The sequence below is a fragment of the Hyla sarda genome, chromosome 11, assembly GCF_029499605.1.
Source record: "Hyla sarda isolate aHylSar1 chromosome 11, aHylSar1.hap1, whole genome shotgun sequence".
Taxonomy (NCBI): Eukaryota; Metazoa; Chordata; class Amphibia; order Anura; family Hylidae; genus Hyla; species Hyla sarda.
In genome coordinates, this window is record NC_079199.1 from 56,892,456 (window position 1) to 56,919,607 (window position 27,152).

The 27,152-nt window shown below is 39.6% G+C and overlaps 1 protein-coding gene and 1 long non-coding RNA gene across 10 annotated transcripts in view; one reads left to right on the plus strand and one right to left on the minus strand.

Annotated features, from left to right (window-relative positions):
* MEIS2 (Meis homeobox 2) overlaps nucleotides 1–27,152 on the minus strand; it is a 141,823-nt gene that overhangs the window by 48,713 nt on the left and 65,958 nt on the right. For 4 of the 6 annotated variants that reach the window (XM_056546396.1, XM_056546394.1, XM_056546393.1 and 1 more), the window contains exon 8: nucleotides 23,353–23,498. In XM_056546396.1, coding sequence (XP_056402371.1) covers nucleotides 23,353–23,498 — 146 coding nt within the window. The remainder of the gene's footprint in view (nucleotides 1–23,352; nucleotides 23,499–27,152) is intronic. The other 2 variants (XM_056546397.1, XM_056546395.1) reach the window with 1 other exon arrangement.
* The window catches only part of LOC130295554 (uncharacterized), a 69,995-nt gene that overhangs the window by 23,099 nt on the left and 19,744 nt on the right, over nucleotides 1–27,152 (plus strand). For all 4 annotated transcript variants that reach the window (XR_008848909.1, XR_008848907.1, XR_008848908.1 and 1 more), the window contains exon 4: nucleotides 9,536–9,698. This is a non-coding gene — a long non-coding RNA (uncharacterized LOC130295554). The remainder of the gene's footprint in view (nucleotides 1–9,535; nucleotides 9,699–27,152) is intronic.

Consider the following 27,152-nt stretch of genomic DNA (forward strand, 5'->3'; position numbering starts at 1 on the left):
GAGTTGGCAAAGTAGAAACCTGCAGGGAGCTGAAAGAAGCACTAATGTGTGAAATGGTCCTTGCTCCGTTTTACTGAAATGCACCTGTTTTACCTGTCCGCTGTAACCATGTAGCAATAAAAGCATGAAGGAATTGCAAGTTGGTGAGTGTCACCTACTCTTTGGCTTTCCTGCTGCTGTTTGCAAAGCAGAAATCTGCTTACACATCAGCTGACTGATCACCTAATGAGTATGGGTCCTCCTCATCTGCCATACGAACCAGGTATGTTGAAATTCAACATGTCTGGCCACTCTTCATTCAATGGCAGATGAGGAGGCCCCATACTCATTAGGTGGTCAGTAAGCTGATGTGTAAGCAGATTTCTGCTTTGCAAACAGCAGCAGGAAAGCATGGTTGGTGGCTTATCTACCCTCTCTCCATCCCGAGTACATGCCAAGCAGAGCATACATTTGTATATTCCGATTGGAAGAAATAGTAGTGGCCAGTTTAAGACCTTATGTATCTAGCGCATAGAGGTATACATAATCTACAGACTGCAATACAGGTGTGAAAATTGAATGGATTTGGAGTTACAGTAGAAACCATAAATATTGTTGTATTTACATAAGAAAAGAAAGAAAAAAGGGGAATTTGAGCCCTTAGTGAAGGCCGTTATAGGAAGGATTCAGGCGGTAAATAAAGTTACACTCACCGAGTCGGGTTGCGCTCAGAGCACAACACCTAACATAGCGTTTTCAAATTATGTCTCCAGATCCACAGCCACGGTAGCAGTCTCGCTGTCCCAGTTCAAAGCAATGGAAGGAATAGTGGAAAATTAGGTTGGTACTGGCGCTTCGTCAGGCAAAGTGTAATATGATATACTTTGCCTGATGAAGGGTCCGGTATGGACCAGAAACGTGTTTCCTGTGTGTATATAACAAATAAACCATTTTAAAGGGATACTACAGCGTCACTAATCCTTTAACAGCCAGACTTCCAATGCCAGTACCGGCCTAATTTTCCACTATTCCTTCCATATTGTGTTATTTAGAATCTTTGTGATATAAATCCGGAATACAACCATATGCTAGAACCTAAAGGCTAATCAACTGTATGCATTTGCCATGCCACAGACTAAAGGTTCCCATACAAAAGTCGTTCAAACTCTCCAACTGGTGGGCACCTGACTCTCCTCCGACAGATAATGTTGGGAGGAAAGAAAAATCAGGCATGCCAGATGTAGAGAGAGAGCTGTTCGGCCAACAACTACTGAATGTGTATGGGTACCTTTAGTTAAGTAAATGCTTACCACGACACAGACATGACAGACAGATACTAGGTTTCCTATGTAGTGATTTATCCTGTTCAGTTCTGGACTATTGCTACTTATGGAAGTGGTTTATCTCTATAGTACAAGCGAACAGTCATGCTAAACATGTAAGTGCAACAATATGAAAATAGATTCAGAGCATAATATGGCACCATTCATATTGTAAGAATAGGAAATTCATTGTTTTAGATCATATTAAGTGAAAAAAATCACTGGCTCTGTGATGGTATTATTCCTTATTGTCACTTGGCTGAAGTCCATTGTTTTCTTATCAGCATTTTTGTTCTGAGTACTCCATTTCTGTCTGTATGATGATCTGAGCTTGAGTAAACATGTTCTTTGAGCTTCACTTAGTAATGTGAGGGGATCTGCCGAGCCATAGAGCAGGATAAGGGGACCTTTTTTCTTAAGCACTGAGCTTTGAAGAATTCCTGCCTATACAATGCAGAGTGACACGCTGGAAGAAATAAACCTGCCTGTTGTCTTTTGTGCCTGTCTGTTGGATTCTTCTGTTGACCCTCTGGCCATTAGCCAAGGTAATATGATATTACAAGGTTCCTTTCATGACCTATCCTGTCACCACCTCAAGCAACCATTAGTCGTCATCTATGGGCCTATCGGAAAGCCGCAAATACATGAAGAAGAAAAAACAAAAAGCAGAGTGTTTTATTTTATCTCTAAATCTAATCCCACCTTATGTTTTACCTGGATCTTCCGACACATTCCATTAGTTTAAGAGAACCTCAGGATGGAGCTGGAATCATTACAAAACTTTCCAACTAGACCTATAACACAAGCACTTTACAATGACTTTTCTTGGCTCTAGGTTAAATGGAAAGTTAGAAATATTTGACAAAATAGTGATATGTGACCCCTGAAAAATATTATGGAATCACCACACATGAGGATGTTAACACCGCTTTTTTACATAAAATTTTTAATGCCATTCTCGTTTAATGAACTGTTCTTCAACCAAAAAAAAAGTCAATTATTCAAATGGCATATCTTTTTCCCCGTTGAGTAGGTAAAAAACTAGGAAATTACCTAATGTGGGGAAAAGAATACAAAAAAAAACTCAAAATGGAAGTCAAACACAAATGTGCATGACAATAGAAAGTACAAAGGGGATCATATCAAGTAAACCAAGAAAGAAGTCAAAGCACAAGGATAGAAAACTCAAAGCAGTATGCCTTGAACATAAAAAAAGGACGACAGATTAAATAGGGGCAAAAAGAATCAGTGCTTGTGACAATACTATAAGAAATCAGCTATGTGAAATGGGAACTATATAGAAAAGCCAAACAAAACCAGTACTCATACCTAAATAGAGGTAAACCAGGTTACACGGGGTAAAAGAAAAGAACCATGGAGTGTGGAGGATTGGATGAAAGTGATATTCAGTGATGAACCACCAAGGTGACGATTTGTCTGCTGCTATCTTAAGGAAACCGAGAAGCAACTGCTATAAATAATGGGTCCAGCAGAATAGACATAATGGGCTGCTATCCCTCAAGGATTTATCTTTATGTTTCTGCACTAGGAAATATAATATTGTGATTGAGGACTAGTAGCTATATTATAAGCACCATTTATCAAAGTGCTATATACTGCATAGTTCATTGATTATCTTTGCACTAAGAAATAGAATTTTGTCATTGAGGACTAGTAGTTATATTATAAGCACCATCTATCAGAGTGCTATATACTGCTATTTCCATTTCTGGGTTATCCCTGAGGACGCTGCATTATTGTGACAGAAACACGTTGGGTACGTTTATGATTATTTTTCTGATATGCCTGGTACAATTTTAACCTATGTAGATAATTGCTGTACAGTTGTTATAACAGGGTGGTGACGGATTGGTTCTCTGGTGACTACACTGTTGAGAATGTTTAATATGCATTGGGGGGACTTTATATTAAGCCCAACTCAAGGCATATAAACTATTTATTCGGCAATTACCAGCATTTTTGAGTGAATATTTTCTGGAATTAAAAAAAAAAACTTTCACTGGGTGTTATTTTTTTTATGAGTCAAATAAAGGTAAAGTTTTCTAATTCTCCTCACTCTAATCTGTAATTTGGATAGGATAATATTTTTCTATCTTAAAGGGGTTGTGCCCTGCCCTGCAGTTCGGAGCTCTGCTCACAGCGTCCGGAAGTTCATTACTCCAAACGCTGTGTGCGGGCTTCTGTGTGCGGCCCCTTTGTGACGTCTCGCCCGCCCCCTCATGACGTCACGCCCGCCCCCTCTACCAAAGTCTATGGGAAGGGGGCGTGACAGCGGTTGCGCCCCCTTCCCATAGACTTTCGTTGAGGGGGCGGGCGAGACGTCACGAGGGGGCGGGCAAGACGTCACAAAGGGGCCGGGCGTGACGTCACTCCCGCCGTCCGCGAACACGGAAGCCCGCACACAGCGTTCGGAGTAATGAACTTCCGGACGCTGTGAGCGGAGCTCCGGACAGCAGGACAGCGCACAACCCCTTTAAGGAAGCCGAAAGATGATTGCCTGGAGAAAACAATCACACTTTTTGCAGTTTGCATCTCACTGCCATTGAAAAATTATAGTAGAGATAAAAAAATCTAGAAAAAACATATGCTATTACTTATTACCTAAATAATGTACTTTCATTTGTTTGAGGAATGTTTCCTCTAGCTAGAATGTTCAGCTATTAGACATTGTTTTATTTCATATCTGTGATTTGTGTATTTGTTATGAGGTGGTAGACTGGGTATACATCCTGTGTGGGGTAATTTCATAATTTTTGGCAGGGGTTCTATGAAAGAACGATTATGTATTTGAGCCTTTAGTTTTAAGATTGGATGATTTGTATAAGCAATGTTTAAAATGTTACTCTTTTCACTTAGAATGAAGGATAGTTTCAAGTGTCCCAGTCATTTAAAAAAAATAATAATAATCTTTTGACAAGTCACAGAGACAATGTCAAAAGTTTTGATCATTCAGGTGCTGAGGTAGCCACTGATGAGGAGAAGCTCAAGGCTGTGCCTGACAAATCAAAACTTTTTGCAAGTCTGTGACATGTCAAAAATAGTTTTTTCATTGACAGGTGCACTTTCAGACTGTACTGCGCTGGACAAATCACTTTAGACAATTCCTTTTTATAAGTAGGGTCCTCCAAAAAGTCTCTCTTCACAGGGTGTCCTTCTGTTCAGATCCCCGTGATCACCTGTAATCTGTTGAGGTTTCCAATAGAATGTTTTCAGTTCCTCTGCAGTGCCACTACAGATTACATAAATTATAATACAGAACCTTGAATCACCTCTATTAATTCATCATTGTCTGATAAAGTATTTAAAACTGGGTTTTCTAGACTAGTCAATCACTTTAGTTCAAACTTCTAGCCAATTGGGCAGTTCATTGCTGCACCTATGTCTGTGTTGGGGTGCTACCCATCTACCCTTCTGTACCATTCTTGGCTAGTATACCAATGCCCAAATTCAATGTCCTTGTTTCTATAGAAGATATCAGTACATATCAACATCAGCTGCATTTCATATCAATGCCCAGAACCCAATATAGCTAGATATATTGCACATTTACTGTAATAGTGTTTCTTTAAATGGTAATATTTTCAGTAGAAAGCACTTTCCTGGTCATTGATCCACACCCAATTGATGGATATAATAGGCTGACTAAATGGGGCAACATTATTTTTTTGAATCAGTCACCCTCTGCCATTTTAGAAAGTGAACTTTTTGCTCTGAGAGGGAAATTGCTCATGATAAGCGCTATAAATCTGAAACCACTGATTTGATGTGATGTATTCATTTTTAAAAGTTCACCTAATCCCTCACGTGAATAATGCTTCTCACATATATCTACCCAAGGCTGATTCCAGAAGATAGCTCAACTCAATGAGCTCTTCTCTTGGCATCTACACAATTAACATTCCTTCATTGCACATCAGCAGCATGTTAAATTTTACCTAACAACCTCAATGGGTGCCTATAATCTCATCACATTATATGAAGCATGTCCAATAAAAAGAGCATTGACAGTCACTTTAGCACAATATAGTCAAGAGGTTTCATCTGCAATGGCCCAGAGAAAGATGGAGCAATGCCATTAAAACATACCTTGCCCCAGCCTGTGCATGGCAGTCTGATACATTGCAAGGTTCTTCAAAAACTTCTAACAAGAGATACAAGAAGAGACATCATAAAGCCTTGATGTTGGCAAACCATTGGCGTTCCAGCATGGCTGTAATAACCATGACACACTAGATCTATCTTTAGAAGAAAGCAGCCCTTTTGGGGGAATCTTCAGGAATGTTACTTGTTTACTCAAGAAGAACCAATGATATCATGTCAAGTTGTTGACATTAGGCAATATGAGTTTTTTTTTAATTGGCTACCATTACTGCTCTTAACTAGACGCCGCAATGACAAATCTACCTACTTATGAAAATGCCTGTCCCTATATCATGCAGTATAATGTTTTTAGCAACTCATAGTTATTATTTTTTTTTTTATATGTTAAAATAGTTAAAATTGATATATGGGTTAAGATCATTCTGCTCAACCAGCTGGAAATTTCTGTGATATTGGAATACATTGTCGTTTTAATGTAAAGCAAGGTATCTGTTCTTTTGCAGGATACAACAGCGCAGACTACTATTCTATTCTGCAAAAAGAAAACAAAGTAGGAAATGGAGACCACTAAAACATTACATTTGCCTATACTGCAATATAGAGATCAACATTTACATATATATTTCTGTACTTTTGAAAAATAAAAAAGTGTTCACGCTATAAACACATGATGTGGCGGAAACCGTGCTAATAGGAGGTTTCCATAAAGAAAACCTGTTTTTAAATGGAAACCAGTTTATCTTCGGAGACAACTGTTATCATTTGAGGAAAATGCAACCAAATAAATGGCTGCAATATAAAGCTTAGATCAGTTGGGTTAACCATAGTGTTTTGTAAGCAACTCACCACTCCTCCTCATATGGTCAAAGACATGTAGAAAGAGGTTTCCTCCATGAAATAAACCATTTAAAAGAACACTTTAACCCCTTAAGGACTTTAAACCCTTAAGGACCAATGGGCCTTAAAGACTCATACAATTTTATTTTTAAGTTTTTTCCTCCTCGCCTTCAAAAAATCATAACTCTTTTATATTTTCATCCACAGATTAGTATGAGGGCTTGTTTTTTGCACGACCAGTTGTCCGTTGTAATGCCATCACAACCAAAAAAATACTATTTGTGTGGAGAAATTAAAAAGAAAACCGCAATTTTTGGAAGGTTTTGTTTTCACGCCGTACAATTTACGGTAAAAATGACACGTTCTTTATTCTTTGGGTCAATACGATTAAAATGATACCCATGATAACATACTTTTCTATTACTGTTGCGCTTAAAAAAAATCGCAAACTGTTTATCCAAATTAGTACGTTTAAAATCCCCCTATTTTGAAGACCTATAACATTTTTTCATTTTTCCGTATAAGCGGCGGTATGAGGGCTCATTTTTTGCATCGTGATCTGTACTTTTTTTTGATACCATATTTGGTTATATAGAACTTTTATTACATTTTTTATAATTTTTTTGGGAATAAAATGTTACAAAAAAGCAGCTATTTTGGACTTTTTTTTTACGTTCACGCCGTTCACCGTACGGTATCATTAACATTTTATTTTAGTAGTTGGGGTATTTACGCACGTGGCGATATCAAATATGTATACAGAATTTTTTTTTTTTTACACATTTTGGGGGTGAAATAGGGAAAATGGGACAATTTACGTTTTTATTGGGGGAAGGGTCCCATAGGGGACTATTTATAGCAATCATTCGATTTCTAATACTGTTCAGTGCTATGTATAGGACATAGCACTGATCAGTATTATCGGTCATCTTCAGAAGACCCGTGGAAGGCAGCGGAGGCAGGTGAGGGGATCTCCGGCTGCCATGCTGGATGATCGGATCACCGCGGCAGCGCTGCGGGCGATCCGATCATCTATTTTTAGTGTCCGCAATGCTGCAGATGCCGTGATCTGTATTGATCACGGCATCTGAGGGGTTAATGGTGGACATCCGCGCAATCGCTATCAGCAGCCGGGACCTGCAGCGCATGACGCAAGCATTGCTCCGATGCTCGTGGTTATGTATAGGATGTAAATGTACGTCCTGGTGCGTTAAGTACCAGCTCACCAGGACGTACATTTACGTCCTGTGTCGTTAAGGGGTTAATAAAAAAAAAATAATCTTTATCATATGTTAGACTTTCTGACTAGTAAAAATACTGCTACACTCAGTGGTTTACTACTTGTGTCTGGTTTGGAAGAGTTACTATCTAGTCATATTGTGGTTCACTTGACAAGGGTACTATCGATGATCAATAATTAGGTAACCCTATGTGATAATTACTTGGGTTAGAGTCACACTGTAAGGCGGCAAGGCTCCAATGTTGCGCTTCTCCTCCTTTTCACGTATACCATGAGTCACCTGGCTTGTCAAACAGCTGTGTTTGTTCCAGAACTAAATAATAGTGAAGTTTATCTTACAAGTAGACTGTTGATCTTTGCTGAAGAGGATGACATAAAGCTTTGAGATGCTGCAAACTCTATTTTCCCTGCACCAGTAATTTGAGCAGCTACATATTTGAAATGGTTCTCATATTTTGGTTCCTTTGTAAACATATGTAAGATACTTATCAGAGAAGGGCATGGGTTCTGTATAGCCTTCGTCTTCTCTTACTTGATGATCTTGTAAATGTAAAATCACCTAAAGGTGTTGGTGCCCTAATGTGTTACTACTGCAACTTTTCCTGCCAAGTCTAATTTCTAACCAGCAAGGGCAAAGCAACATCTATGTTAAATAGGATTAAATAGGCCAATAGGGGTGCAGCCTTAGCCAATCATAGCTCATCTCACACTGAACAGCTCTATGCTGTGTGTAGCAGAGTGAGGGAGGAAGTTCTCCCCTGTATGGCTCACACTGAACAGCTCTATGCTGTGTGTAGCAGAGTGAGGGAGGAAGTTCTCCCCTGATGTCACACCTGCTGGGTAACGCCCCTTCCCAGTCTGCGAATCTGACTGAGACTGAGCAGAAAATGCAGAGAAATATCAAGGTAGAAAAGTAAAAAAATAATAAAAATAAAGGCAGGGGGTGGTTTATCATGGTGGGGGCAGTGAACTGGGAGGATTATAACATTTTACAAGATCATGACAGGTACTCTAACTAGTAAAAACCAAATACTGATACATATTTTTTTTTATCTGTTCTTTTTATTTAATGATATATGTTTTTATGATATACAGTAAAGAAAAAAAGCGCTCCATTAACCGCCCAGGTGAGGGTAACAAATGAATGAAAGAAACCCTTACCACAGGCGGTTGTGTGAGCTCACACACAACAATGGTCAGCGTGAGTGAGTAATGGGGTCCGGTCTGCAGCCTCCCAACCAAACGAGTAGTAGTAGATATGGACTTGGTGGGTCAATGAAACGCGTTTCACCGCACTTGCGCGACTTCATCAGGCATGACCTATGTCCTAGGTCATGCCTGATGAAGCCGCGCAAGCGTGGTGAAATGCGTCACATTGTTTTAAATAATATCCTCTTTTCTACTCACCTGACGTGTCTACCTCTGGTCAGCGCCGCGGTAACCCACCGTTCTCTGGAAGTTCATATCTACTACTTTATGATATACAGGGCTGCCTTTCTTCCATGAGCTACTGTTAAAGGCATTTAGTTATATGCTTTACAGGATCCTTATTGACCATAGGAACCAGTAGACAAGTGATGTACGTTGACTTCTATGGTGTGTTGTAGGCTATAACCATCACTTATTGTGCATGATGTTATTCTGTCTTTTTTATATACTGGTAACAGTATCATTACAGACAGTGTAACCCTGTCTGTAATGATAATGAGATGACCGCAAGTGTTTTGTCTTAGACTTAAAAACTCAAAATTTAGATACAAATTAAAGTGACCTGAGCATAGACATAAAATGATTACATTTGGGTCATTGAATTGAATGATGCCTGTGCCGATCTAAGCATGAATACGTTGAAAGACTATTTTGAGTTTCTGATGATGTAGCCATGCTGGATCACAAATTATGATGTGATTTCAGCCATAATACTGTGGATATTTTTTTTGCCATGACAAAAAACACTGTCATGGAGAAACTTTTAAACTGTGAATTTTGTTCCACATTTAGCATTGTACTCTTAACGCAAACTATTTGTTACTAGGTAAGCCAAACAATGGCACCTGACCTGAACAAGTCCTCCAGAACAGCTCTTATAACACCACATTACAGGAACTTTTTGTTCACTATCTACACGATCTGTCATTCTCCTCAACCCGTTGTGATTTTGTAATGAACATTTTGTGATTTTTTACATAGGACTGCAGGTAAGTTTTCTACTATTTTGATTCTATGAGAAAAGTCTGAATTTGTTGACATGGACTTCAACTCTGCAACCTGTGCATGCAGAAGTAATACTGTATAAGTGTACAATTATTTCTACATCAAACTTCTCCAAATTTTAATATGCAGTATATCACTAGATGTGGTACATCATGTCATGCACAGTATCCATTTTCTTAGAGAAATCAATGCATCTACATGTTAGCATGACAACGTTTACTGTAGCCATGGAGTCCCCAAACCAACACTCTAAAATTAGAAAGCCATAAAGCACCAAGACGGAGGCAGCTGCTTGACATTCTTGCATATGCTGTTTACACCTGCAACTATGAGGCTCCTGCGCACACCTGAACATAAACATGGTATTACATGGCTGAGTGCATATGATCATTTCTGCGCTGCATGCAATTCTGCCATTCAGTACATTGTGTTAATGGTTGGTCTCCCATTCCTCTTTTCCTATTGCTTGTCGCTTAACCCTAAAAAGCAACCCCAGAACACTTTCTGCCTGTCATTGAATGCAAAGCTGCGTTACCCAAAAAGAAAACTAATCCTTCAGGTGTGGCGGTGAAAGGCTTGTTTTATGAGGTGAAGTGCAGCTTATTCTGTCTTTATCTGAATCCACAAGTGTGAACCGACAGCTTCCAAACCACAGTGAACAAACAGTGGCGTTTAAGTGCCGTGAGAGGCATTTGTTTAAAAAACTGTGGTTAACAGCAAAGATTTGCCATCAATATAAACAGCCTCCAATGTGAGCTCTGGAGAGCCACGAATATTCCACCCTTTTATCCTATACATTGTCAACACTGCGCAGCACTGAAACAGACAACCTCCCAAGTATTCAGATATACAATATAGATTATATTTAATGATTTATGTAGAAAATAATTAAAGCAGCCATCACTGTCTAACCAACGACAACAATTATTTGGATATCTATAGTCACATAAATTGCTATCTACACTAAGATCTACACCTAGATACTTTGTTACTTACTGTAACTCTAAGTAGTAGTACTAGGTTTGGGTCATCAAAAGGGACTAAGTAATAGGCAAGAGCCTTTGTAGAAGGGAATAGTTTTAAATTCAACATGCCCTCCCCTTTACAGCATCTATTGGGGGGAGATTTTGGAGGCCCCCACACACATTAGACAGTTTGCTAGTCCAGCAGAAATCCTTGCTTTTAGCCAACTTTTTTCTAATGTGCATGGACCTTTAGAGAAGTGGTCAAAGTATCATGAAAATGAGTGGAGGGGAGGCAGACACCAGCTCTTTCTGTCCTATATGCCAAAAAAATGTGTGCACGGTAATGGGGTGCCCATTTTAATCTTTGTAATGTGGCCCTCTCTTTTCTATGTACGCCTCATGAAGTATTTCATACAATACACAATTTCCTCAATGAATATACATATTTAAACTGCAATAACATATGGTAAAAAAAATTGTAAAAGTGCTTTACATATCCTGACAATGTTTAAGTTTAAATGAGGCATAGGTTCTGAAAAATAAAAACAAAACCATATGATTTCTTCAGTTCTTCTTTAAAGTTGTTTAACCTGTTGTTTAAAATCACTGTAAAACTCCCATGTATAGGGGCAACATGGCTGCTGTAAACGCATTTTGCTGTTGAGAATAATTTTTTGGAGAACTCCCATTTAGTAAGGGAAGAAGTATAATTTCTTCCTTCACAGTTGTAATACTACGTATCACCCTGAGAAACAGGGGTCCAAACGTTAACCCTTTCAGTGCCTGTAGCAGTTTTTAGTCTGACCTTCATCTCTTTTTTTTTCCTGTGGGAAGACTTCACTAGCTATGTTCACTTAGTAGTTTTAAGCTTATACTTTAATTTTTAAACTCAAAACATTAAATGAAAATAAAGAAACTTCCCAGACTGTATTTTGGTGCCGGTATAGTTAAACTAGGACAACCCAGCGGTATCTGGCAGGCCTACCTACAACTGAGTGAGCAGGCCTGTTAGTTGTCCTTTGAAGACCGCTGCCATCCAGACACACAGGGGAGGAAGGTTCAGGTTACAGAGGAGCTCGGACAGGGATGATTAATTACAGCAGCGTCTGCCACCAGCCAAAACACAAGCACAGGCCTTCATTTTGTTTTGTGTTTCCCTGCACCATCCTACGCCCTTGACAAAAAGGTCACTTACCAACAGGGGAGTTTTTGGTTCTTAACCTGTCATTTTATTTGGGGACAAAGACTGTGAATATCTGTCAGCCTGGTGCATCTATGTCTTTTTTTTTTTTGTTTTCCTAAAGGATGACGCAGCTTATTCTGCTCTTTTACAGCATTGAAAAATGACAATATTTTACAGCAGCTCTATAATTTCTCTAAATAAAGAAGTCTTGTTATTTTATGTATTATTTGTCAGTTCTGGAATGCATGTAGCCATGTAAACTATTGCCTTTTTGTGTCTAGGGACATGGATATCCTTACTGTGCTTCTTTTATTGACTTGAAAAAAAAAATGATCTGCTTACATACTGAGTTTTTACTATTGTAATGCAATGTGTAATAGAGTATCTTTTACAGACTAAAGGATAAAGTGTGCTTATAAATATATACATGTCCATGCACCTAGCTGGTGGCAAAGCCATAGGGGCTGCAGAGGTAACAGTCGTAGCTAGGCCCTGGAACTTTAAGGGCCTACTGACCCTTTTGGTACATTAGAAGACATCGATGTTATAAATGGTGGTTAGGGGGGTCCTGTTAAATATTTTGCTTAAATTTACAATTTTTCATATTGCTATGGCAACCAGATGAAAATACCTAATGTTTACACAGTGATCTGGACTTTAACATTACTTTAAGACCCAACCATTCTATTTGTAGGTACAGAAACACTTTCATCTAAAGCTGTCTTTGGTCCAAGCAATGACTTCTTTTCAATGATCGTCTTTGTATAGAGAGCCATTCCATACACAAATGCTGCTTTATCTGAAATGTTACAATATACAATGAATGAAAACCTGGAATTCTTTCCTCTTGGAAAGACTGAAGAGACAGCCGATCACACACACACGATTTAAGCAAAGCAGCTAAGATTAGCGTTGGCAGACATGGGAGTCTCAGGCAACAAAAAACATGTAAAATAAAATAAAACTATATAATGGAAAGAAAATAGATTGGGGTATATTATTACATTATAAAATGATGATAAAACTCTAGATGTGTCAGTGACTGCTGTGGTAAGGCTGAACAAGCCTGCCAATCAATTGGAATGGACAGAGTAATTCATCGTAACTGGAGAAAGCTTGGCTTCAAAATTTTTGAAAATTTGCAAACAGGACTGAGATGCATTATCATGATCCCAGCAGTGATCCAGAATAGAAATCTCTGTAACAGCAACATAAGGTTATTTTTTGTGTTTTTCTGCATCAACACAGTAGGGACACAGTAGGGATAGAGGTTGAACTTGGGGACTATGGATTCTTGTCTTTTTTAATGTCTTTTTTTATGGAATATTTGTAACTTATATCTTGTACTGTGCAACACAATGGATGAAATGCATAATGCATAATATATGTTCTGGTGAGGAGCAATGAATAGAAGTAATTTTGAGAGTTCATTTTCACAGGGTCCCATTTGTACGGTGCTCCTATGCATATTGGTGACACACTTTTGGGAAGCTTTTAGATAAATTAAAATAATAATGATGGTGTCCATGATTACAGGGGCCGGTATATTTTTGGCCGTCCAGCTGCATCCTTCTGAGCATATTGTGTTGCAGCCTGCACGGCTATGTTAAATCTATTCACAACTAATTATTGGCTGCCATTCAGTTAAAGCACCAGACTTGTTTTCTTGGGCCAGTAGACTGCAATGTGCTATATGCATCTATGTAAAGACTACTCTACCGAATCAACACATGGCTATTATCAGCCTGGCTATCCTGCTCACCTATATGGAATTATTTTCTGCCTTTTGTGGATTTTCAGGGTTAAGACTGAATAGAAAAAAAAAATCAAATGACACCAGGAAGTCATTGACCCATTTCTATTCTAGAGTGGTGCACCATTCATTACGATGGATTGTGGAGTCAGCTCTTTTGGAGTGAAAGGTTAAGCCTTTAATTTATGTGGTGAAAGAAGGAAGATCTAGTCACTGGTTCATTGTAAATAAGGGACTGCTCCTTTAAATATAGAATCAGAAAAAAACATGACAGATGGCACAGAATAGGGAATGGTGGAATGGTGAGCATCTCTCCCAGCAGAGGAAAGAGACGTGAAGAAAAGGAACAGAGAGAGATGGAGAGAGGGGAGAGCGGAGGGATGGATGCTATAATTAGCTGCAAGTGCCTAAAACATGTGAACAGGGGATAAGGAGGAGCACTGCGCTGCATGCTGGTCTTTGAAGTAGGAAGTCCCAGAGATAGCTAGAGGAAACCTGTCAGATCTCGCAGGTTTGCGTATCAGAGATTTCTGTGGAGTTTTACACTTCAAACCCATAGTGTATCCTTCACAATGAGCCTTTCATTGCTAAATCTTACTCAGTTGGGCTTTACCAATTTCTACAAAGACAGATTATCACTCCTCTAGTACAGAACATTAGAGTGTGAGCTCTCCGGGGAAAGGTCGTTTGTGTCTGTGTCGCTGTTCACAGCTAAAAAAAAAATCAATTGTGCTTGATATCTACTAAACAACCAAGTCATAAATATATAAAAAAGTAGGAGGGAAGCAGACATCATGGCTGAGAACTATGTCTGTAAAGTCATCACAGGTGAAGGCATAAAGGCATATCAAAAATACACAAGACACAGCAAAGTAATTGTGGCGAGTACAACATGAGCTATACAAGATAGAGCCTTCATGTTGTCGTCAGGCCGTGCCTCCTCGGGCTGCACACATTGATAATAAAATGTCAATTCAATCACAGACCACCCTGTGCACTACAGCTTTGAGCCTAGAAATATATGTAAACATCATATGGGTGACTACACTGTACATTTATTTGCATCTATCACACAATCCTTTAATTACAATCCCTAAAATCAGTTTGTAAAGTGGTGGTCGAGAGTTCCTTTTAAATAACAATATTGATAAAACAGAAGAATTTACTTTCTTTCTTCAAACAATACTGACATAACACCATAAAACACTGTTGGGTAGAGGCCTGGTGGTTACAATACACTGTAGATGGTATCAGACACAAACATTTTGGACCTTAGTTATAACTTCAGTCAAGTCATTGTTTTCCCCAAACCATTAAAGACTCAAAATTTTACTTTTCCTATACAACATTTTGTGCGATAAAGTGTTTCTCCTATATCTGGCCCTATTTCTCAGCGGCCTTCTATAACTGGCCCCTCCAACAACTTCTATCCAGTTCACAATACCACATGACCTCCAGGCCACACCTTGGACCTCAGGACAGTCAATTTACCACTATATGCTGGACCTGCATTTATTTTTCAGGCTGGTATCATATAGAGCCCTGCCTCAGCTGTAGCTTGCTTCCAGGTTCTTACACCCCAAGCTTGCTTGCCCTCTGTGCCCCTTATTTAAGCATTGTGAAACAATGTTTTAGCCTCACAAACCACACACCCATGTCAGTTTCAGGCTCTTTCTTGGCCCACACTAATTCTGGCACCTCCTCCTGGTAGCTGACAGCTGAGAAATAATTGCTACTGTGCCAGGGCAATGGTGGCAGTGCCGAGAACTGCATTCTACTGATGCATGTAACCTCATCATATCAAAATCATATCAAAATCACATAACCATGACTTCCTACTCTTTGGATGGTAAAACAGGGACAGTTATGGTTTATTGAGCACATCATTTTATCAAGCATATCTGTACACTTAAATTTAGGATTTTTTATTCAAATAGCACAAAAATCATCAGGAAATTGTACCAAAATGATTCAATAATATACAAATTGGGGTCTAATAGACATGAACCATATAGCTAGCTTCTGGGGCAATATAGTAAGTGAATTAAGGTACATCTATTTCTCAGGTCTTAAAGAGGGATGTTTAAAGAAAAAAAAAAGGACATTTGGGAAGTATGGTATCACATACCGTACATAGATTACATAATTTTCAATACCTTATAGCTATAGAAGACATTTAATCATCAAGTGCAGCAACTAATGAAGGGTTAGAGTTCCCCGCTGTGAACTTATGAAGGGGATACTATCATATATAAAATAGTCTCCAATACTTCAGCCCACACATTAAAAACAGCATCACTCTTTACTGCACACAAAGCCAACAGCTGCTAGAAACCATGTCTTGGCAAGTGGTCTTCATTCATACACATCCAGTCAATAGGTAAATAAAAGCTTCAACCTCTGCCACTCCAGCCCAGTCTTCTGCCAGTGTGCAGTCCAAGCAGAAGAGCTGCAGCCTGATCCAGTAAGGCCATGGCTCTAATGTAATAACCGTACAGTGTCCTTAGGTTCCTTAGGCAACCAGTGCCCAATGACAATGTAAGGCTTGGTGACCAATTTAAAGAGGGATTGTTGTGCCATACCTTGCTTGCTAAGTTCATACCCTGTCCATGCTCTCATTCTTAGAGCTTTTGTTCCTGGCTTTGATTCCTGATCGACCCTGTTCCTGACCTCGTTCATCCCTTTTCCTGGGTATTGCTTTTGCTTCGCCCCTGGGATTGTCTGTCCAGTAGCTGTTGTTCTACTCCTGGCACTTACCCTTGACATTGTTTCTGACTATTCTCCTGTGTTGTCCCCTGGTTTCTTGCTTACTGACTTCTCTGCTGGTGATTACCCTTGGCTCTATTACTGACTGTATTGGGGACCATGACCTAATCCATACCTATTTGTGTTCTCTCTCAGATCTAAACTTTGGACACTCAGGCCCCGACCAATTAAAACTCCTGACTTGTCTCTAGAACCTTTGACATGTTTTTTTTCCCCTTAGACTCCACACCCTAGTCTAGCTAGGGCCAAACAGATAACCTTAAAGACAATCCACATCTCCAGTACGTTGTCATAACATCCCATACATATAGTGACACTACTGTATATATAATGGTGGAAAAATGTGTACGTTCTCTGTGGTTATGCAGCAACCAAGGCAACAATGCCATGAAATTCCTTCACTGCTGCACATTTCACCTTTCATGTAATGAGCAGTTAAGCGGGACACACAGAAGATGATAGGAACCCACCAAAAGGGGATGAAGCCGATATAAACAGCACACTTGAGAAAGCCATGTACAATGCTCTGCCTGATGAGGGAACATTTAGCTTAAATCCTAAGTAAGTGGTGTCTTTGTGACTGAAGATTTCTGTCCACAATTAAATATGTTTTCTGTGGGGAAAATAGAAGAGCACTTGACAGAGAGAAAGTGGGGATGCTTGAGAGGCCAATTGAGTGAATGGAGGGCTCATTGGAATTAGCGAAGAGAGTACGCCCCCTCCCTTTCCATGGGCACAGTGCGCATTTGGAGTGCAGGTCAGTGCATTGTGTGTCTGGAATACCTTGCCTTTCCTGCTCTACAGTTTAATCCGGCTGCATGGGAAAAGTTTACAAATGGGACCGATGTGGTGCTGGCTAGAGGATTTATGTTATTTATAAAAGTATAATCTAAAGAATTATATAAGACTGGACACCGTAAGCTATGCCTTGTATGTAATTATCTACTTCTGTTATGTCTTCTAATAAAGCATCTTGACCTAATCACAATATGATGCCAAAAAGATGACATAGTATTTTACAAATCTATACAAGAGACATGGAAGGAAAATCAGTGCTAACATAGAATTACCACCATTTATCTCTGCTCTGATAAAGTAAAACTATAGGTAGTCCAGTCTCTAACTTGTAATCTGTACATATGCAAATAAAGCCAACACTAATCTAGATCCCCATTGTTCATAATAATAATTACATTTCAGTCGTATTTCATTTGTAAAAATGCATCCACCAAATTTTGTCTGCATTTTTTATTACATTAATATGTTCTATTTAAGTCCATGGGAAAGTGGTTGTCTATGCATGCAATATTTAAAAAATGCATCCTTACTATTGCAGGCGTGTAAATAAGTGACAAGCCACTTATTTACACAGCTGTAAAAAAGCTGAATAATTTCTACATATTGTGTGCACAGACAACCAGTTTCCCATAGACTTTTATTGAGCACAATAATGTAAAAAACGTTGTTGCAATTTTGTGGACATATTGTTTTTCAAATGAAGTACACCTGAAAAAACAATGTGTGAACATAGCCCAAGAGAGCTAGTGAACAAACAGATTTCCATGTAGGGCCGGCTTTATGATAGGTGCATACTACACACCAGTAGTATGAGTAGCCGTGTTAGTCCAGTGATGTAGATGCAAATCAAAAAATGTTGCAGTATCTTGTAATACCTTTTTTATTGGACTAACAGAATTTTGGAGAGACAAGCTTTCGGGATTCCTCCCTTTGTCAAGTCTAAAGCAGCCCTTAGATTGAGCTTAGATTTGCTTGAGACTTGACAAAGGGAGGAATCCCAAAAGCTTGTCTCTACAAAATGCTGTTAGTCCAATAAAAAAGGTATTACAAGATACTGCAACATTTTTTGATTTGCATCTATATATATATACATACACTGCTCAAAAAAATTAAGGGAACACTAAGATAACATCCTAGATCTGAATGAATTAACTAATCGTATGAAATACTTTTGTCTTTACATAGTTGAATGTAACAAACATGACAACAAAATCACACAAAAATTATCAATGGGGATCAAATTTATCAACCCATGGAGGTCTGGATATGGAGTCACACTCAAAATCAAAGTGGAAAACCACACTACAGGCTGATCCAACTTTGATATAGTGTCCTTAAAACAAGTCAAAATGAGGCTCAGTAGTGTGTGTGGCCTCCACGTGCCCGTATGACCTCCCTACAATGCCTGGGCATGCTCCTGATGAGGTGGCGGATGGTCTCCTGAAAGATGTCCTCCCAGACCTGGACTAAAGCATCTGCCATCTCCTGGACAGTCTGTGGTGCAATGTGGCGTTGGTGGATGGAGCGAGTCATGATGTCCCAGATGGGCACAATCAGATTCAGGTCTGGGGAACGGGAAGGCCAGTCCATAGCATTAATGAGGTCTAGCATTGTCTTGCATTAGGAGGAACCTAGGGCCAACCACACCAGCATATGGTCTCACAAGGGGTCTGAGGATCTCATCTCCGTACCTAAATGCAGTCAGGTTACCTCTGGCAAGCACATGGAGGGCTGTGCAGCTCCCCAATGAAATGCCACCTCACACCATTACTGACCCACCGCCGAATCGGTCATGCTGGAGCATGTTGCAGGCAGCAGAACGTTCTTCATGGTGTCTCCAGACTCTGTCACGTCTGTCACATGTGCTCAGTGTGAACCTGCTTTCATATGTGAAGAGCACAGGGTGCCAGTGGCAAATTTGCCAGTCTTGGTGTTCTCTGGCAAATGCCAAACGTCCTGCACTGTGTTAGGCTGTAAGCACAACCCCCACCTGTGGATGTTGGGCCCTCATACCACCCTCATGGAGTCTGTTTCTGACCGTTTGAGTTGACACATGCACATTTGTGGCCTGCGGGAGGTCATTTTGCAGGGCTCTGGCAATGCTCCTCTTTGCACAAAGGCGGAGGTAGCGGTCCTGCTGCTGGGTTGTTGCCCTCCTTCGGCCTCCACCATGTCTCCTGATGTACTGGTCTGCCTCCTGGTAGCGCCTCCATGATCTGGACACTGCACTAACAGACACCGCAAACCTTCTTGCCCCAGCTCGCATTGATGTGCAATCCTGGATGAGCTGCACTACCTGAGCCACTTGTTTGGTTGTAAACTCTGTCTCATGCTAACACTAGAGTGAAAGCACCACCAGCATTCAAAAGTGACCAAAACATCAGCCAGGAAGCATAGGAACTGAGAAGTGGTCTGTGGTCACCACCTGCAGAACCACTCCTTTGTTGGGGGTGTCTTGCTAATTGCCTATAATTTCCACCTATTGTCTGTTCCATTTGCACAACAGCATGTGAAATTGATTGTCAATCAGTGTTGCTTCCTGAGTGGACAGTGTGATTTCACTGAAGTGTCATTGACTTGGAGTCACATTGTGTTGTTTAAGTGTTCCCTTTATTTTTTGAGCAGTGTGTATATATATATATATATAGTGTGAGCCGGAGGCGGTACCGGTGTGTCCGAGCACGGACTTAGGAGCAGCTGCTGGTGTGGTGAGCGGCAATCCATTGTTGTGCATATATATATATATATATATATATATATATATATATATAGGGGATGAGTATTTACCTCAGGGCTAGGCCACCACTCCTGGTGTAACAGAGCTTCAGAAAGCCATTATAATGGCCTTCTGAAGCTCCGTTACACCAGGAGTGGTGGCCTCGTCCTGAGGTAAATACTCATTCCCCTTTAGCTGCTCTCAGGCCTCTTAACCCAGCCAAGCCAGATCACCCTGCTCTGTACTGACGAGTGGCAAAAACCACGAAACAGCTGTCTGCAGATGGGTAGAAACTTCCCTTTTGGGGAGTAGTCTGGCTTGGCATAAAATCCCGATCAGCTTTTTATATTCCTTAACAGGAGCTAAGCTGATACCAGGGAACATTACCTGAAAAGGTGATGTAATGAGCTGCTTTGCATATTCCTATATATATATATATATATATATATATATATATATAAATATATATATAATTATATATATATATATATATATATATATATATATATATATATATATGCAAAGCCAACACTGCTGAAACTTTTGTTTTTCCATTCTACAGTTAATCCTCCTGAATCTATCATTATGAATAAATTGACAGTTGGGTGTTACATCAACCCTTAACAGAGCAATGGTTCCCTACACTGTCTAAAAGCACTGTCAGCACTGATTGGATGGTGACACTGTAGAGACACCCCCAACTGCTAACAATACATTTATTCATAAACTTCCACGAGCAATAACAGAGCAAAAGCACAACATGAAGTCCCTAACAAAATATACTCCAGAATAGTTTCATAAAGAATGCAGGTATTTCCTACAACAGACATATCAAGGGAGCTGACAGATCGTTTTTAAGTGAACGTGAAGAACTGTAAGCAGTTTCCTCCCCTGTATAAATCATTGATGTATCCATTCTTATTTAGCTATATTGCATTGCTTTATTAGCTAGCGATCCTCTTAATCCCTCCATCCGATTCTATTCCGCTGATTGATTGGGGATAGAACAGTTCCTATTAAGAAAGGTCTTTCCAGTGCTGTCACCTTAGTTTACCTTGCTCTCACCAAATGCTCTCTTTCCAGTTATGTTTTGTCTTAGTGTAGACTGCAGCTTGCTCTTTTATGTCATGCTGGACGTTAGCACATACATAGAAAAGAATTCTTGTTCTATGTAAATTCCCAAAAATGTACTGAAAAATTATGAAATGTCACGTTAGTTCTATAAATTGAATCCATTTGTCAAATAACCTACCCGCACCTTTGTAAACCTAGCACTCTGAAAGTAACACAATGGCCCTCATTTACTATTCTAAACCCGACCTCTTTTGTCGGGTTTTTTTGGCGCATCTTTGTCTGCGCCATGTCGCAGACATCGTGTGCCAGTCTGCGACACCATGCGACATTTTTTCCCGACGGACCCGATGTGGATTCTCCCAAACCCAAAAAAGGGGCGTTACCCGACATTTCTGAGCTTTCCCATGTATTTATTAAGGTTTCCAACCCGAATTTGTTGTATTGTTGTGGATTTTTTCCCGACAACTCAGAGGAGTTGGAAACCAAAACCTACAAAACCCACGTGCGACAAACAGGATGCAACATAATAATAAATATCAGGGGGAAAAAGCAGTCGGGTAAGAAAGCAAGATAAACTTACAATCCGATTTTCTTAGTAAATGAGGGCCAATGTGTAATTTTATGAAATAACAATATAACAACCATAATCCTCCCTTTTTTTGCTTCCAGTCAAAAAAAAAAAAAAAAGTTGCATATTGAAGGACACGTCCCACTAGGTTCAAGTCATTCTCTGTTTACCTGAACTTTTGATTTGTAGTGGCTCTGAAAAATGCCCCTTAACGTATCACATTACTAAGGGGTAAGTAGGAGTGATTGCAGGGGCATTCTCCTCTGCCATTCTTTGTGTGTGCGTTATGGAGGGTGGCAACCCAAGGGTTAACGCATTGTATGGTTGGTAAGGCCCCCAGCTGAAGTGATGTAGCAAAGAACAGCTGTGAAGTAATTCTACTAATGATGAGGATAATAAGCACATGGCAGGGTTCAGGGCTGGCTGCTGAAGCTTCACTGCTCCTGAATAGATAGAAGTCATTAAATACCCTTGATTATCTCTGACCAATATGTAATGGGTTTACAGCCCTTTCAATTAGTTAGTATTTGCCTAGGACTCATTATTTTGTCTTTCCTTAAGTAAGAAGTCCAGCGGTTCAATGTTCAGCGGAATTTCCGCCTAGCTAAGTGGGCAGAGGTCAGCGACCTTTCAAAAAGAAGCATCTCTATGCCAAAAACAGGTTCTTCTTGTGCACTGGTCACAAGCAACTTCTCTCGGGGCACTGACATGAAGATGTCACAAAAAAGTAGGAGCAGCTCTGCAAAGTTGTCCCGCTGGAGTATTATGCAACAATAAGTCACTTCAGATCAATAAAATGGAACTAAACTCTGATGCTTTATTGTGCCAGCCACATTAACATGGAGAAGAATCTATCATATTCTTATTTTCCAACATTGCTACACTGACATGAAGAAGAATCTATCATATGCTTATTTTCCAACATTGCTACACTGACATGGAGAAGAATCTATCATATGCTTATTTTCCAACATTTTCAAGGATCTTCCAAGAGTCATGCTACATCCATAGAACCTGTCACAATCTCTTTGACTCCCGAACACTTACAATTGACCATAAGTCTACTGTAATTTATCACTGTGACATTTTTAACCTTCACAAAATCCTGGGAATTCAAATCAAAATCTCCAATTCTAATCGGAATACCTTTCTCTCAATGAAACAAATTTGCATAAACATATTCATATGATCATTGTAAGACCAGATTCTGGAGGACATTGTGTTGGTCAGTTCTTAAGTTATTTTGACAGGAGTTACGTCACCATCGAAGTGCAAACATAGTCAAGCATCTTTGGCTGAATAACCTGTCTGTGGTTTAGGTAATAGCGGGTTATTATATCACACAGCCAAGTTGTAAACCAAGTTGCAGTTAGTTGTACACAACTATGGGCAAACTCATAAACTCATTACAAAACATGTTCATCCTAGGTGGCATGTCTATCAGGCCTTGGTTACTTATTGTATGCAGGAATTAACACAACTAAAATAACTAATACTATGTATATAGTAGACAATAAAGCACAAATATTTAAAAATGTAATAACTAATTTTGTTTAAAGAACAATTTAACAGGCTTTACCGTAACTCCCCAACAAGCACCCTCACTTTCTAACCCTTATCTAACTATACATATGTCCAAGGTTCACAACTTGTGCACCCTGGAAATGGACTCCTCATACAAATATTCATCCATCATTATTGCAATCCACAGTGTATTCTCCAAGCAGGCCTGAAGTATGGATTTTTATGGGCTTCTTTTAACACTTCATGTCCCAGAATAAAAATAGAACACTACCAGAGATAGCGATCACTCACCGTGAGATGTTGGAAAAGCCACGCCCTCATAATATTCGTTGCTACTTTGGGAAATATGCCTCTTTTCTTTTGTCTCTTTTTGTCCTTGTCTGGGTCATCATCGTCCCCTGTGCCGGGAGATGCAACACTGTTATCTAACACATCCCCTGGATGATAAAAAGAGAGATATATGGATAACATCAGACAAACTTTCATTTAAAAAAAATGGATGGCATAAGACTATTGACAGTTCACAGAACTCTGAGCACTTGTATGGCTTGAATCTTCCATCCATTTGTGAACATCTCCTTGTCATCTTTAACCTTTGCCTTGCAACAGTCTAGTGAAAGGGGCATCAGTCTTCTGTAACTTAGCAAAATGTTCTCCTGCCTTGTCCTATAGTAACGTGACACTTAATTACAGCCTAGTGTACCTGTATATTCTCTGCACCATAACAAAGGTTGTATTCTTACACGGCTCCCATCACCAGTGGTTTCCATTAGACCTTGACATTTGATTTGTGATGAACTAAGTCTACATCATGTAGGACAACTTTTCTATGCTCCAGGTATTGTTGAACTTTGTTAGGCTCAATACTTAGCCAGTCAACACAGCTATGCAACAGCTGTCTAAGCAATATGGAAGAATGGTGGGAAATAAAGCAACAGCTGGATTTTCAAAGGTGCAAATATTTCATGTGGACATTCGTTCACTACCATAGTATCTTCCAGAATTCTAAAAGTCTGCAGAGGCACAACTCATTCGGGATTCCTCTCCTCGCTCTTGATGGATGTTACAAGTACTTGGTTGTATATACTAGAAACGTTATACTTGATACTGAGTCGTTCTATAAGTGCACTTGAAATAATGAACCAAAGTTTACTTCTGCATATAATATAGAAAGAAGCAGTAGGTGCTACAGAAGTCTTTGCTTTCCATTTCATTTCCCTCAAGCTTACCTTCAATAGAATAACCTACTACACTACTGAGTGCTTGGGGAGCAATAAAGCAGGGCATGCTGCACCAGCACTGAGACAGTTAAAATTAAAAGAAAAAAAGAGATACACTCGTCAACGCCAGTGTGCCAACTTAATCAGAAGTTTCCATCACCCAGTCTTGCTCTTTTGTGCTTTTCCATGGCATTAATTGTGCATTAGCAAAAATCATTCACTTTTAAGAGCCTTGCTTATTTTTTTTTGCCCTGCGGCTCCGATGCCTTGAAAGCAATGCCTGCAGGGTGTGTGAATTATGTATCTGAAAAACCCTGCTGCCAGGGCAATACTGGCCCCCACCTTCTGAAAATTTATACCGCCATGTCTCCCCCTTTTTGGGAAGGCATCAATCAACGCAAGCCGGATATATCACTCGCATGCATTAATATTTGAACTAATAACTTTCGGGGGGAAAAAAACAGGGCAGCTAGGGTTAGACATGGATGCGAGTTACTTGTGGGATAATGAAATGCAAAATAAATGAAGATTAGGAGGACACTGCTCTGGATGGCTGATTTTTTTTTCTTTTTTCATCTTACACATCATTAGTCCACAGTGAAATGAAAGAAAAAAAAAACTGGAGGGGGGGGGGGGGATGTTTCCTGCTGGCCTCTGACAAGTTCTATGTCCAAGGGAGGGACATATGTGCAGCCACTGGGATCCCAACCTGATGTGATAAGCCTGAAAAAACTGCAAACCTCACACTAGGACATATCCAGGAACAGTTCTTACTCAGGACATACTCTCACAGATACAAGGACTACTTGTCTTAAACATACTGTATATCCAAGGGTGTCATGACTAAGCTAATCTTCACTTGGGAAAAACATTTAGTTCACTAACTTGGCCTTGCATTTAAGTAGGCTAGCCAAAGCAATGTTTCTTGTCTGCACTGCACAGGACTCAGACCCCACCTTTTCAATGTTACTGTCCTCTTTCCTGCAAGACCTGCTGTGAACAGGCTATCTGTTAAACTTACTATCAAACAACTTCAAACATTATTTGGTTACTATAGAAATCCCATTGGTCTGTTACTGTAAAGGATATGGACCCCAAACAATGTGCCCAAAAGCCAAAGTGATCAATTAGTGGGATAAGGATAAAGTTTAAAAAGAAAACTTGTGAGATGTCAACTTGATAATGGTACAATTATCAATGACTGATCTATTATGTATTGATGCCCACTACTGTTGGTTGGGATGTGTAGTGCCCTTTCAATTCTGGCAGACTTGGTATCAGTATCTCAGCTGTCATGATGTTATTAGAATACTACACAGAGAAGTAGTTTCAGATGTTCCAGCTGTTATATAGGTGCCAGATGTACCTTTATTACTCTGGCATAACTTCTGTCATTATTACACTTTCAAAAGAGTCCCTTTACAGAATATCCAAATCTTCAATAGGAATGCTTTTATAGACACAGCCCCACGAGTCCACTGCAGATATGATATCGGCAGCCATCTGTGGACATCTACTTTTGCAGTCATTGTAAAACACATCAATACATTTGTACACACCATTGACATCAATAACAGACAGCAGTAACTACTACAGCTAAGAATGGACTGATCCACCAGAGGATTGTCCAAAGACCACAGTGTCTGACGTGATAAAGGAGTCCAACAAATGTGGCCCAGTAAGTAAATCCATCAAGCTGATCATGAATCAGATTGCTTACTGATAGTGTTAAAGGCTCCGCTCTTCTGCGTTTGGAACAAACGGCACCGGCTCCAGCGTTCAGAACAGTTTGTTCCAAACGCTGAGCAGCGGAGTACCCCTTTAACTACTTTGTAGGTTGTATCTGCCCTATTAGCCTGGGATAAACTAATATCTAAGATAAAAATAACAATGAAATATTATAAGAGCAGATTTGATGCACCAGGTGGTCTTTTTCTGCTGACAACCATCAATGTTTCTATGTGCCCTTTTTATTCAGTAGTAACAACCAGATTTGCTTAGCAATTAACAGTAGACTTTCCCTAATTAATAGCTATTTTGGCACCACTGTAGTAATAGACATATTACTATTTTGCTGCATAGATCTATTTCTTTTATAAAAACTTGAGTAACTTTCTTATTCTACAATACGCTTGATGTCTATGAATGTAACAGTAAGAAGACATAGTAATACATTGCTACCTTATTAGTAACCATAGATGCATCAAAATCACATACAATATTCATCAAAACTATGCCTCAGCAACCACAATTGCATTTGTAAGCATACTTGGTGTTTGCCAGTGGCTGGGTGCAAAACATCTATGTCAGATGTCTAGAATGCAATGACTATATATAGTTGAGCAGAGTGGAGAAGCTTTAGCAATAGTGTATGGCGATTAATGAGAGAGGTCATATTTTGATAAATGACTCTTATACAAATTATACTAACACTTTCTATAAGCCTTTGTTTCTTCATACTGCTTTTGAAAAATAAAAAAGTTGTAGGTGTTCAAAAAAACTCTTAGCTCAGAGGTAGAACTTCTGGGCCCTAAGGCTCCAGGGCCCATGCTTGACTGCTATATCTGCACCTCCTTTTTTAGAATCCTCCTCAGTTTCAGGACCCTCTTACATCTGTTATACAGTTTGAGACAATTTGAGAAATATGTTCCCATAGAAAGCATCAGTGACTGTGTTGTTGTCTGGTTTACATACTGGTACCATACCTATGACCAACATGCAGCCTCAAGCCTAACTATGCTATAGGATATGGCTGTAAATCTCCATGATGCAAGAGTTGCTACTACTGCCCAAACCAAACAAAATCTTATACTAAGCTTACATCTGCTCTGTTTAGGGCCACTGTCTCAAATTCCATTTAGATAACAGGAC